This window comes from Aulonocara sp. 'chitande type north' Nkhata Bay, linkage group LG22 (assembly GCF_057382095.1).
Source record: "Aulonocara sp. 'chitande type north' Nkhata Bay isolate Kocher_YH1m ecotype deep benthic linkage group LG22, A_spYH_male_GT1.1, whole genome shotgun sequence".
NCBI classification, from domain to species: Eukaryota; Metazoa; Chordata; class Actinopteri; order Cichliformes; family Cichlidae; genus Aulonocara; species Aulonocara sp. 'chitande type north' Nkhata Bay.
In genome coordinates, this window is record NC_141364.1 from 8738430 (window position 1) to 8752224 (window position 13795).

The 13795-nt window shown below is 40.2% G+C and overlaps 2 protein-coding genes across 2 annotated transcripts; both read left to right on the plus strand.

Moving 5' to 3' along the window:
* Positions 1–670: 670 nt before the first annotated feature.
* On the plus strand, positions 671–2950 carry LOC147303450 (uncharacterized). The gene is made up of 2 exons (XM_086280053.1): positions 671–751; positions 2277–2950. The coding sequence occupies exon 2, from the start codon at positions 2291–2293 to the stop codon at positions 2678–2680; it is 390 nt and encodes a 129-aa protein (XP_086136179.1). The 5' UTR covers positions 671–751; positions 2277–2290; the 3' UTR covers positions 2681–2950.
* Positions 2951–6808: 3858 nt separating this feature from the next.
* LOC147303451 (uncharacterized) lies at positions 6809–9127 on the plus strand. Its single transcript, XM_086280139.1, has 2 exons — positions 6809–6914; positions 8443–9127. The coding sequence occupies exon 2, from the start codon at positions 8457–8459 to the stop codon at positions 8844–8846; it is 390 nt and encodes a 129-aa protein (XP_086136265.1). The 5' UTR covers positions 6809–6914; positions 8443–8456; the 3' UTR covers positions 8847–9127.
* The last annotated feature ends 4668 nt before the right edge of the window (positions 9128–13795 follow it).

Genomic DNA, 13795 nt, shown 5'->3' on the forward strand with positions numbered 1-13795 from the left:
TAAGTTGTGGATTTTAAATCATTTAATATGCATCTGTTAATCCTACAACTTCAGCTGCTTGAGTTGAATAGTAAGTAAGTAAGTAAAATTTATTTATGTAGCACTTTTTAAGACAAGAAACTATAACAAAGTGCTTCACATGAAAATGTAAAAGCATATCAAACAAACAATTTAACAATATAAAGGTGGCACATGGTTGTGGACGGATGGCTCACTATGAATTCTGGGATAGGTTGGACCACGAAGGATATTTACCTCGCCTTGTTTCTTGTGTTTCGGTATCAGCCACAATAAAGGCTCGTTTTTGGTTTACTCAAGTTATTTTCCACGTCCCATTTTGTCAGCATTTAAATCCATTATTCACTCTTCACAAAATCAGCTTCAGCCTGGCTGTTACAAATTTTTGTCTTTTTTACTTCCTCACATGCATACCTAGACTGTAAAAACAAACAAACTGTACTGCCCTGCACACTGAAAACTAACAGCTAAGGAGGATCAAGTGACAGCAAGTGATCCTTACAGTGGCCTATGCAACAAGTTGGATGTGACACGGTTTCACAGCACTCTGAGAGTTTGGAGAAGGTGGCCAAACAAGACACCATAAGCAGATGTTCCAATTCGGACATATTATATAATCATGGGAGTTGAGCAGGTTGTGTGGCCAGTGTATTGTTGACATAAAGCTGATAAGTCAGCCTCTAAAACATCCTGAACAGCAGGTAACGTGGCGAGAGACAAGACCAAGCTACAGGTAAGAGTTTAGAACTGCTTCTTGCTTTCTGCTCAAATTAAAAGTCTACAGTGTAACGTTTTCCTTGTTCTAATCCAATCAGAATAACATGTGCTCTAAAAGCCATTTGTGACCCTCTGATTTACTAAGATGGATCCAAACTCATAATTCCCAGATGAGTTAGATCAGCAGTTCCCAACCCCCGGGCCGGTACCGGTCCGTGAGTAGTTTGGTACCGGGCCGCGAGAGTTGAGGCTCAGATGTGAAATGTATAGTTTTCAGGGTTTTTATCGGTTTTCAGCGTTATTTTGTTATCATTTTTATCGTTTACTTGGTTTTCCTGGGTCTTTTCACGTGTGTTATGAATAAATCTTCTTTTTTTCAGTACCGGTACTAGTTTTATTTTGTTGTATTTATCCGCGACACCTTAAAGGCCGGTCCGTGAAAATATTGTCGGGCATAAACCGGTCCGTGACGCAAAAAAGGTTGGAGACCGCTGAGTTGGATCATGTTGTTACTGTTTTTAGTTATGCTAAATGTTTTATAATGTGAAGACAACAGAAAACATTTTGCTTTGAAAAAGCTTTTTTCCTATAACACACAGAATTGACTGTGAATAGGCAAGAAGACATGTTACACATAGCATGAAAAATCCTAAAGAACTTTCCTGAAACCCAAAGAATACCTGAACTGTGCCCATGGAAAATTCACTCAATATTCAAAATATTGTTTAATATTAAATAACAAAGGAATAAGCTTCTTTCTTTTGGGGGATCAGGACTATACATAGCATTTCTACAGGTCTCTGATTTGTCAAACCTTTTTTTCCTGTTTAATGTTAGGTATTTGTGATTTTATATACTTTTTTGTTATGTTGACTGTAAAGGTTGTAAAGGTTGTAATGGTGGCTTACTTTGCTGTTTCCAAACTACTGGCTAGTGGAAGTGGATCACTCAGTTTTACTGTTACCAATAGATGTGTGACGTATGCTATGCACAGATACACCCACACACAGGTTGTTATCATCAGATTCCACATTTATTGAGAGTGTCCACGGAATTATAACAGAACACCGTCTGACAGCGGTCGGTTCCCGCAGCGTCTTCCTCCTCCGCTCCTCTCCACCTCACTATATAAAAGGAAGGAAAACCACCATCAGTCCAAATCGCCATCAGCTGTTCTCACCAGCACCGCCCCGTTGAGCTCACTGCACCACTTCTCCCCTGCAGCCGCGCCCCGGACCACACCTCCGCCACAAGATGCATTTAATTTTAAGAGTGGAGTCTACTGTGAAGTAGTTATGAGAGAAGTAAAGGAGAAGAGAGTTGATATGGAGCACTGCATTAAAAACATACACAGTTGTTTAGTGAAAATGTCTGTACAGACTCAGGAACACTGTTCACTGCAATGTCCACAGAGAATATATATGTAGACAATGCTGAGGATTGCATAAATGTGTTCCAATATAAAATAGACCCTCACAAGGCTGACTGTGTCGATCCAGGTATCCTGGCTAAAATGTAAATCTACTTTTCCTTCTCCACAGCCTCCAGCAAAGCCATGGACTCTAGTGTGCCCCTCGTCCTTTTGCTGCTCATGTGCAGTTCAATCATGGTCGAAGCCCAACTCAAGGTGTATGATCTGCGAGCGACTGATCTTCCCACCGTTGTCCTGTTAACCACAGATGCCTATGTCAAGGTGTCCTCTGGTTTTACTTCTCTGGGTAAAACATCTGTACGCTACAATGACGCAAACCCCTGGTGGGAAGAGGAATTCTCCTATTTCAACATTAAGGAAAATGACACGCTGACCCTCAAGGTTTATGACTTGGACTTGGTCTTTGATGATTTGCTGGGAGTCTGCAAAAGGAAGCTGAAGGTGGGAACCTATCAGCATGACTGCTTCCTGACCAAAGGCGGGACTCTCCATTACACTTATACGCTTGGTTGAAACAGTCAGTAGGCATGCAGAGATTTGTATGACATCTGATGTCCATAGGCAGCCTTCATTTACCACAGCTTAACAATGTAGACTGTTATAGTAGAGCTGAAATCCATTTTCAGGGTTTTGATCATCCTCACATTAACCCAAAATATTAAACCTCTTAAAACCTGTAAAGTTTTTCTACTACACTTCAGTCCTTGCTGCCTTGTTTCACCAATTGAAATAAAGTTTCTTGCAATGAAAACATGAAAAAATAAAAGAATGACTAAGCAAATATTCAGAGAATGTCTGACATGTATGATTTAATAAAAGAAACATATTGAGAATATTGTGACTGACAAACAGATTTTTGAAGAGATTAAATATTTCTATCCATTTGAATTAAAAAGAAGTTGTGTTGAAATTAATGTTTATATGAGAATAAGCCTATGGTTACTAGGATAAATTGAATGAAACATGAAGTGACTGTATGTTCATATACATACATGGAATTAATAATAAGTCACTTTAAGAATGCCTGACCATCGGTTTGTGCCTTGAAGCTCAAGCAAACTTGTGCAACAGGGAAATGATCAAAAACACAGCAACAAATCCACCTCTGAATGGTTAAAAAAACAAATTCTGGAGTGAAACATCAAAGCCCCCAGTCCCCTCTGAGGTTCCAGAAACTGGGACAATCCTTTTTGTCCTTTTTATGGCTTTATAGTGGGAGTAAGGGCGCCCTCCGTTTGCGAGGTGCGCCTGCTGCTTGCGGCACAGGGAGGAGAGGGCGGGGCGGTCCAGAGGGAGTCTTCGCCCAGGGCGCCAAACAGGTTAGGACCGCCACTGCGTGACATTTCTTCTCATTGTGTTTGTTATTTTTCATATTCCAATGAAGGCTTTAAGTGTTTCAGAGTGATCACATACAAGAAAATAAACCTTCACATTAAAACAGGAAATGATAAGACACGCATACTAAACATATACGGAAAGATGCACACTAAATCTATCTGTGATATCAGGATTCACCATGGTAACAGGTAAAAATAGAGCAGCACCATCGTTTTAATCCAGTGAATATGTTTCATTGTTGACTGTGATGTTTATCTTCAACAGAGAGATGAAAATAGTCATTGTCCTGTTGCATGACTTAAATTGGGCCAAGCTTTTATGTTGTAATAAAAAACAAAACGTCATGAATCGCAAAATGAAAAGCCAGCCAAGAAACAACAGAAACCATTAAATAGTAAAGACTGGCCCTGGATATGCAAGCTGTCCAGGCTGCCCAAGTTGCAAATGATACTCGTGATACCGAGGTTACAGTGAGGCTGGGGCTGCACGAGGCCCACATTCAACTCTGGAGGCTGGGGTTTAGGTTCTTGCCTGAGTGATGGGTGCAGGATGATCAGCATGCTCATGATGTTCTCCATTTTGAGAATACACAGGATTTCCAAGGAACTCAAAATTCTATCAAAATGATGATCTTGATTCTCAGCCAGCTGTGGAATGGGTTTCACTGACTGCTTCTGAACCAAATATCACAACCAAGCAACTATAAAACCCAGCAAGTCAAAGGGAAATTATTAAAAATACATATGTGTGGCAGTTTGGTCTGCAGCTCGGCTACAAGGGAGGGGCAGTCCAGTGTGTTCAGGGGCAGTGATAGGGGAGGCTGGCCGAGACAGCCGGGATCCATCATTTTAATCATGCCTGCCCTATTTCAGTATTTCAGTAGCTGCTGGGGCCCAGAGAAGGAGTTGGATTTTGAGCAGCTGACTGTGAGGGTGAAAAGTGACATCAGCAGCCAGTAAGAGGAAGAGTGAATGAGCAACAGAGACAGTGACAGTGATAGCAAGACACAGACTACCAGTCAAAGGTTTGGACACGCACTCATTTGATGGTTTTTCTTTATTTTCATGAATATTTACATTTTAGATTCTCACTGAAGGCATCAAAACTATGAATGATCACATATGTATTGAACAAAAAAGTGTGAAATAACTCAAAATGTTTCATATTTTAGATTCTTCAAAATAGCCACCCTTTGCTTTGATTCCTGCGTTGCACACTCTTGGCATTCTCTCAGTGGTCACCTGAAATGGTCCAACTAAACGCAAACCAGCTGGGCAGCTATTTGACCATGATTCACACAGTCCCCTCTGAACAGTTGATGTAGAGCTATGTCTGCTACTGTAACGCCGTGTGGCATTTATCTGGGCTCTAATCTGAGGTTCTGTTAACTTGGGATTTCTGAGGCTGGTGACTCAGATGAATTTATCCTCAGCAGCAGAGGTGATTCTTGGTCTTCCTTTCCTCATGTGAACCAGTTTCGTCCTAACACTTGATGATTTTTGCAACTGTACTTGGGGACACATTCAAAGTTTTAGCAATTTTCTGGACTAACTGACCTTCAGTTCATAAAGTAATGAAGGACTGTTGTTTCTCTTTACATAGCTGATTGGTTCTTGTCATAATATGAATTCTAACAGTTGTCAAATAGGGCTGTCACCTCTGCTGCCCTAGTTCACAAACTGCAGCTTGTTCAAAATGCTGCTGCGCGTCTCTTAACTGGGACTGGTAGGTTTGAGTCTACTACTCCAGTTCTTTCTGACATGCACTGGCTATTAAATATTGTATTGATTTTAAAATCTTATTGATCACTTTTAAAATCATAAATAATACCGTGCCCAGCTATCTTACTGATCTCCTCAGCCTTTATACCCCTAGGAGAGCGCTTAGATCAGTAGGCCAAATGCTCCTGGTGGGACCTAGATCTCGGCTTAAGACCAGAAGTGACCGCACATTTGCCTCTGTTGCACCCTACCTCTCGAATAATCTCCCTCAAGCTATTCGAGTGTCTGATCCAATTCAATCTTTTAAATCTCAATTAAAAACGTGTTTATTTAGCCTAGCCTTCCCGGCTGCCTAGAGCCCGCATTTGTAAGTGTACTGCATTTTATCGTTTTGCTCTGATTAATGTTTATAATGATTTAACCTTCAGCCTTTTGGCTTGTGCCTACTGTGTCTGTTGTATTATTGGTTAGTTATGTCTCCCACCTGTCAGTGTATTTGTACCTGTTATTGCTCTTAATTGGTTCTATGAAGCACTTTGGCATACCTCTTGTTTTTAAATGTGATATACAAATAAAATTGTATTGTATTGTGTACTAGCTTGACTTTTTCCACAAGACAAGTGATGGTCCCAACCCCATTAAGAAGGCAAGAAATTCCACAAATGAACCCTGACAAGGCACACCTGTGAAGTGAAACCATTTCAGGTGACTACATCATGAAGCTCACTGAGAGAAGGCAAAGGGTGTCTACATTCACGAATCTAAAATATAAAACACATTTAGAGTTATTTATCATTTTTTTCTTTGTTACATAATTCCATATATCTTGCTTCATATATCTGATGTCTTCCGTTTGTTTCTACTATGTAGAAAGTAGTAAAAATATAGAAAAAACATTAAATGAGAAGCTGTGTTCAAACTTTTGACTGTTAGTGTATATCTATATAAGGTAAGTTGTGGATTTTAAATCATTTAATATGCATCTGTTAATCCTACAACTTCAGCTGCTTGAGTTGAATAGTAAGTAAGTAAGTAAAATTTATTTATATAGCACTTTTTAAGACAAGAAACTATAACAAAGTGCTTCACATGAAAATGTAAAAGCATATCAAACAAACAATTTAACAATATAAAGGTGGCACATGGTTGTGGACGGATGGCTCACTATGAATTCTGGGATAGGTTGGACCACGAAGGATATTTACCTCGCCTTGTTTCTTGTGTTTTGGTATCAGCCACAATAAAGGCTCGTTTTTGGTTTACTCAAGTTATTTTCCACGTCCCATTTTGTCAGCATTTAAATCCATTATTCACTCTTCACAAAATCAGCTTCTGCCTGGCTGTTACAAATTTTTGTCTTTTTTACTTCCTCACATGCATACCTAGACTGTAAAAACAAACAAACTGTACTGCCCTGCACACTGAAAACTAACAGCTAAGGAGGATCAAGTGACAACAGTGGCCTATGCAACAAGTTGGATGTGACACGGTTTCACAGCACTCTGAGAGTTTGGAGAAGGTGGCCAAACAAGACACCATAAGCAGATGTTCCAATTCGGACATATTATATAATCATGGGAGTTGAGCAGGTTGTGTGGCCAGTGTATTGTTGACATAAAGCTGATAAGTCAGCCTCTAAAACATCCTGAACAGCAGGTAACGTGGCGAGAGACAAGACCTAGCTACAGGTAAGAGTTTAGAACTGCTTCTTGCTTTCTGCTCAAATTAAAAGTCTACAGTGTAACGTTTTCCTTGTTCTAATCCAATCAGAATAACATGTGCTCTAAAAGCCATTTGTGACCCTCTGATTTACTAAGATGGATCCAAACTCATAATTCCCAGATGAGTTAGATCAGCAGTTCCCAACCCCCGGGCTGGTACCGGTCCGTGAGTAGTTTGGTACCGGGCCGCGAGAGTTGAGGCTCAGATGTGAAATGTATAGTTTTCAGAGTTTTTATCGGTTTTCAGCGTTATTTTGTTATCATTTTTATCGTTTACTTGGTTTTCCTGGGTCTTTTCACGTGTGTTATGAATAAATCTTCTTTTTTTTGGTACCAGTACTAGTTTTATTTTGTTGTATTTATCCGCGACACCTTAAAGGCCGGTCCGTGAAAATATTGTCGGGCATAAACCGGTCCGTGACGCAAAAAAGGTTGGAGACCGCTGAGTTGGATCATGTTGTTACTGTTTTTAGTTATGCTAAATGTTTTATAATGTGAAGACAACAGAAAACATTTTGCTTTGAAAAAGCTTTTTTCCTATAACACACAGAATTGACTGTGAATAGGCAATAAGACATGTTACACATAGCATGAAAAATCCTAAAGCACTTTCCTGAAACCCAAAGAATACCTGAACTGTGCCCATGGAAAATTCACTCAATATTCAAAATATTGTTTAATATTAAATAACAAAGGAATAAGCTTCTTTCTTTTGGGGGATCAGGACTATACATAGCATTTCTACAGGTCTCTGATTTGTCAAACCTTTTTTTCCTGTTTAATGTTAGGTATTTGTGATTTTATATACTTTTTTGTTATGTTGACTGTAAAGGTTGTAAAGGTTGTAATGGTGGCTTACTTTGCTGTTTCCAAACTACTGGCTAGTGGAAGTGGATCACTCAGTTTTACTGTTACCAATAGATGTGTGACGTATGCTATGCACAGATACACCCACACACAGGTTGTTATCATCAGATTCCACATTTATTGAGAGTGTCCACGGAATTATAACAGAACACCGTCTGACAGCGGTCGGTTCCCGCAGCGTCTTCCTCCTCCGCTCCTCTCCACCTCACTATATAAAAGGAAGGAAAACCACCATCAGTCCAAATCGCCATCAGCTGTTCTCACCAGCACCGCCCCGTTGAGCTCACTGCACCACTTCTCCCCTGCAGCCGCGCCCCGGACCACACCTCCGCCACAAGATGCATTTAATTTTAAGAGTGGAGTCTACTGTGAAGTAGTTATGAGAGAAGTAAAGGAGAAGAGAGTTGATATGGAGCACTGCATTAAAAACATACACAGTTGTTTAGTGAAAATGTCTGTACAGACTCAGGAACACCGTTCACTGCAATGTCCACAGAGAATATATATGTAGACAATGCTGAGGATTGCATAAATGTGTTCCAATATAAAATAGACCCTCACAAGGCTGACTGTGTCGATCCAGGTATCCTGGCTAAAATTTTAAAGCTCTATTGTTCCTTCTCCACAGCCTCCAGCAAAGCCATGGACTCTAGTGTGCCCCTCGTCCTTTTGCTGCTCATGTGCAGTTCAATCATGGTCGAAGCCCAACTCAAGGTGTATGATCTGCGAGCGACTGATCTTCCCACCGTTGTCCTGTTAACCACAGATGCCTATGTCACAGTGTCCTCTGGTTCTACTTCTCTGGGTAAAACATCTGTTCGCTACAATGACCCGAACCCCTGGTGGGAAGAGGAATTCTCCTATTTCTACACTGAGGAAAATGACACGCTGACCCTCGAGGTTTATGACGTAGACTTGGTCTTTGATGATCAGCTGGGAGTCTGCCAAAGGCAGCTCAAGGTGGGAACCTATCAGCATGACTGCTTCCTGACCAAAGGCGGGACTCTCCATTATACTTATACTCTTGGTTGAAACAGTCAGTAGGCATGCAGAGATTTGTATGACATCTGATGTCCATAGGCAGCCTTCATTTACCACAGCTTAACAATGTAGACTGTTATAGTAGAGCTGAAATCCATTTTCAGGGTTTTGATCATGCTCACATTAACCAAAAATATTAAACCTCTTAAAACCTGTAAAGTTTCTTTTACTACACTTCAGTCCTTGCTGCCTTGTTTCACCAATTGAAATAAAGTTTCTTGCAATGAAAACATAAAAACAATAAAAGAATGACTAAGCAAATATTCAGAGAATGTCTGACATGTCTCACCTGCTCTTGTTCCCTCTCTGCTCCTCTCTTACCCTCTTTGTGCTGACAATCAAGCCAAACACCAACATCATCAAATATACAGTTGAAACCAGATATTTACACACTCTTCAGATAAAAACACAAACACTTTTTTAATTGTAACATCACATCAGACTGTTTATTTTTTTTACATTAATAAATATTTTAAGAAATTGTTAAAATTAAGAGTAAAGAGAGAAATAGTCTGTATTACCCAAATTGTATTCACAATTGAGCCACACTTATGGAGCTCCACAATTCTTTTCCTGGTGTTTTGGTTGACATCTCTTGATTTTCCCATGTCAAAGAAACAGGCTCTGTGTTTTGCCTTATATGCATCCACAGGTGTGCCACCAATTTACTCACATGGACTCTACTAACCTATCAGAAGCTTCTTAAGCTCAGAATGGAATCGTCTGGAGTTTCTTATTAATTAACAATAAACTTATTGTAGATGTACTCCTAAATTTGATGAAAGTGATTAAAATAGACAGCTCTTTCTCTCGTTATTCTGACATTTAACTAATTCAAATGATATTTCAATATTTATTTATCTTAAAACAAAACAAGTTTACTCTAAATTGATGTTTAACAGTAACAGTAAAAAAAAAAGTGTATGTAAATATCTGGTTTCAACTGTGAATATACTGCTGTGTGCTGAAAATGCTCTTGTTTTGCATAGAAATATACTAAACAACATACAAAGCATAATATATAAAATAACATCTACCTGAGTTTTTTCTTGAAAGAAGCCCCTTATGTCCATTGTTGTGTTCATCAGTACATACCTGAAACCGATTTAGAGAGCTTTATTTAGCCATGGAGGGTAATAACTGAAAATATGAAATAAACACACATGTAGGCCTAAGCTAAGACTCTCTAAAAAACAGTATTGTTGTTGTTCGGCTTTTCATTTCGCCATTTGTTGATTCACTCAAAGAGCAAGTAACGTAATATGGGTCAAGTGATCAGTTTGATATCAATCTTTTGTGATAAACCGTCGTATTTACATTATTTGTCCAGTACGGATGATTTGCTTCCTGGTCAAACTGAAGCTCTCCTCTGTCTCCCTGGCTGCACATTTCCAACAGCACACTCGCAGGCAGTAGCTCCCCCCGCCCCCTCGCTTAGTCGCCTAGTGCCCAAGCTCGGATCATACCAAAATTAGGGGGAATTTACGCACAGTCGTAAATTCCCATAGTGTGCGCAATGTGCTTCGAATATTGTGTGTAGTTTTCGTTTTATACAGTTGTCAGTCAGGCATCTAACTATGAAACAAATTACACTCCAAAACAGTCAGAGCTGAAGAGAAACTGAGGGTTGTTCTTATTTTCTTCAATCAGTGACGAATAGTGAGATGTTCTGGCTTTGTGGAGGGCTTTCTTATAAAGCAGCAAACTATTTCTCCAGGCTAAATGATGATCCTCTAAATTTGTGACACGCCATTTCCTCTCCAGCTTACGAGTCATCTGCTTTAGGGTACGTGTTTGAGAATTATACCACGGAGTCAGGTACTTCTGATTAGAGACCTTAGTTTTCACAGGAGCTACAGTATCCAGAGTCATACGTAGTGAGGAGGTGAAATTATTAACAAGATAATTGACCTCTGTTGGGGTAGCGTTCAGATAGCTGCTCTGCTCTATGTTGGTACAGGGCATTGAAGATGATAACAGTGGGTGGATTATATTCTTAAACTTAGTTACAGCGCTTTCAGAAAGACATCTACTTTGATAAAGTCTACTCTCCACTGCTGTGTAATCAATTATTGTAAATGTTATCAGGAAATGATCAGACAGGAGAGGGTTTTCAGGAAACACTGTTAAATGTTCAGTTTCTATGCCATATGTTAAAACAAGATCTAGAGTGTGATTAAAGTGGTGGGTGGGTTCTTTTACATTTTGAGAGAAACCAGTTGAGTCTAATAACAGATTAAATGCCATGTTGAGGCTGTCATTTTTAGAATCTACATGGATGTTAAAATCACCCACAATAATCATCCTGCTGCAACCAGGTTTCTGTAAGGCAGAGTGAATCGATTTGTTGATCAATTGATCACCTAATATTTAATAATCCACATTTCACTGTTTTACTCTTTGGTTCAGATGTGGATACTTTATTGTTCTTTCTTTGTAATTGTTTATGTTTAAGTTGTTTGTTGCTGGTTTTTAGTTTGTTTTTGTCTGTTTGGGAGCTGGCACAGTCTCTATGGAGATGGGTTTTTGGGGGGGTAGCAGGAAGAGAGAAGCTGCAGAGAGGCGTGTAAGACTGCAACTCTGCTTCATAGTATCTCTATGAACAATATTTTTCTGTCGCGGTCTCTAAGTACACATCCCTGTCTTATGGTGTGCCACAAGGTTCTGTGCTGGGGCCCTTATTGTTTTTAATATATCTACTTCCTCTCCAGCATGTTTTGAGCCCTTTGAGGACATTTGCTACTACTGCTACGCAGATGACATCCAGTTATATATTTCTTTTGAACCTGAAGATGTTTCTAAGCTGCAGATTCTAAATGTGTGCTTAGAATCCATCAAAGGCTGGATCGCTGACAACTTCCTCCAACTTAATGAAGAAAAGACTGAAGTCCTTGTATGTGCTCCGGACAGACATGTACCTAACATAATAAATGCTCTTGGTGTCATGGTCCTGGGTCGTGCGACCCGGTGTTTTGTGTTTAGTCTATTTTGATGTTTATTGATTGTTTAGGTTCATTAAGGTAGTCCAGCCATTTGTATATATCACCCTTGCATTACGTCTCCCTTGCCCTTCGTGTGTTTATGTCTGTGCGTCTTGTACTGTCAAGTTCATGCTGTCAGTATTGTCACCTCCCCCTGTACTACGTCTCCCCGGTTCGTGTCTCATGTTTCCTGTTTTACTTTGAAGGCCTGCATTCACTGTCTGTGTATTCAGTTTCACTCCTCCTGTCCTGTCGTTAAGTTCATGTGTGTCAGCTGCGTTCCCATGTGTGGCCACTTCCCCTGATCATCCCTCATGTGTATTTAGTCTCTGTGTTTCTTACAGTCTGTGTTGCGTCGTCTGTGTTCCCACCCTCCGTGTTTCCATGCCTGGTCTGTTGTCTTCCAAGCCATAGCCTCACCATCGTTTGTTCCCAGTTTAGGTTTCTGTTTAGCCACGTTATCCCTGCTGTATTTGTACACCTTGTTTTCAGCCATATTAAAGGCTCGCCTTCTGTTAAAGCTCACTCCCGTCTGCTCACTTGTGTACGCACCTGGGTCCATTACACGCATTCTCCACTCGGTCCGTCACAGCGGACCGTGACACTTGGTCCTCTTTCAACATTTGTGAAATCGTCTATCGGGAACCTCGGGGTAACCTTTGATTCTGCTCTTACTCTGGATGTTCACATCAAATCTCTGGTTCTTTCCTGCTTCTATCATTTAAGAAACATCTCTAAATTGAGCCCTATAGTATCTCATACTGAACTGGAGATTGTTATTCATGCATTCATTTCATCACGATTGGACTACTGTAATTCACTGTTTACATGTCTAAACAAAAACTCCCTGGAGCGTCTGCAGGTTGTCCAAAATGCTGCTGCAAGGCTTCTGACAAAAACATCTAAGTAGTCCAATGTGACACTGTTGCTTATACAGCTGCACTGGCTCCCCGTTGAATTTAGAGTCCATTTTAAGGTACTCGTTCTGACATTTAAAGCTCTTCAAGGACAAGCACAAGTGTACATCATTGAACTTTTACAGCCCTATGTCCCTAGTAGGTCCCTGAGGCCTTGTGAACAGGGCCTACTTGTTATTCAGCATACAAGGCTGAAAACCAAGGGTGGTAGAGCTTTTGCCACTGTGGCCGCCAGACTGTGGAACTCTCTTCCTCGGAATTCAAGATCTGCAGACTCAGTGGTCACTTTTAAAAAAACAACTAAAAACACATCTTTTTAGAATTGCATTTTATTAACTTCTGTTTTTGTTTTATACTTTGGGAAGCAGTTTGAGATCTTTTATCTAGAAATGTGCTATATAAATAAAATTGTACTTACACCAGAAGAGGGCAGCATGCCCATCTGTTTTAAAGAAATATCTTACTATGAAACTTGACACATACCTCATCAAAACTCAAGACACTGTAGTAGAAGATTTAGACATGACAATCTCTGACGAAACATGTGCCTCCATATTCAAACACGTAAACACAACATCATTATGTGCCCGCCCTGGTTTAATCCAGTTTGCAGTGGTGCAAAGAACCCATTTCTCAAAATCCAGATTAACTTGTATCTATCCCACATTCTCTCCATATTGTTTGTGACAGATGCAAAACTGCTGAAGCCTCACTGATCCACATGTGCTGGTCTTGTCTCTTGTCCCAGTCTCTTTCAGTTTAGAGAAAGTGTGTGAATGTGGCATGTTGTACAGAGCACTTTGAGTAATCTGGGAGACTAGAAAAGTGCTATATAAGAGTCAGTCCATTCATTGAGTTTCATCATGTTACTTTTGCATGTTCTGGCACATATTGTTATGACATGGCTTGATTAAAGTACACAATAGGCTGACATCTGGGCAGCACAGAACAGTGTGTCTACAACTGGTCCGTGGCTGCACACAACTTACACATGGCCCACATACCGGAAAGAATGACGGCCCTTTGGTGGCCAAGATTAGGT

What these genes read in the sequence shown, in the direction of transcription:
- LOC147303451 (XM_086280139.1), top strand. Translation starts at nt 8,457, where the DNA reads ATGGACTCTAGTGTGCCCCTCGTCCTTTTGCTGCTCATGTGCAGTTCA.
- LOC147303450 (XM_086280053.1), top strand. Translation starts at nt 2,291, where the DNA reads ATGGACTCTAGTGTGCCCCTCGTCCTTTTGCTGCTCATGTGCAGTTCA.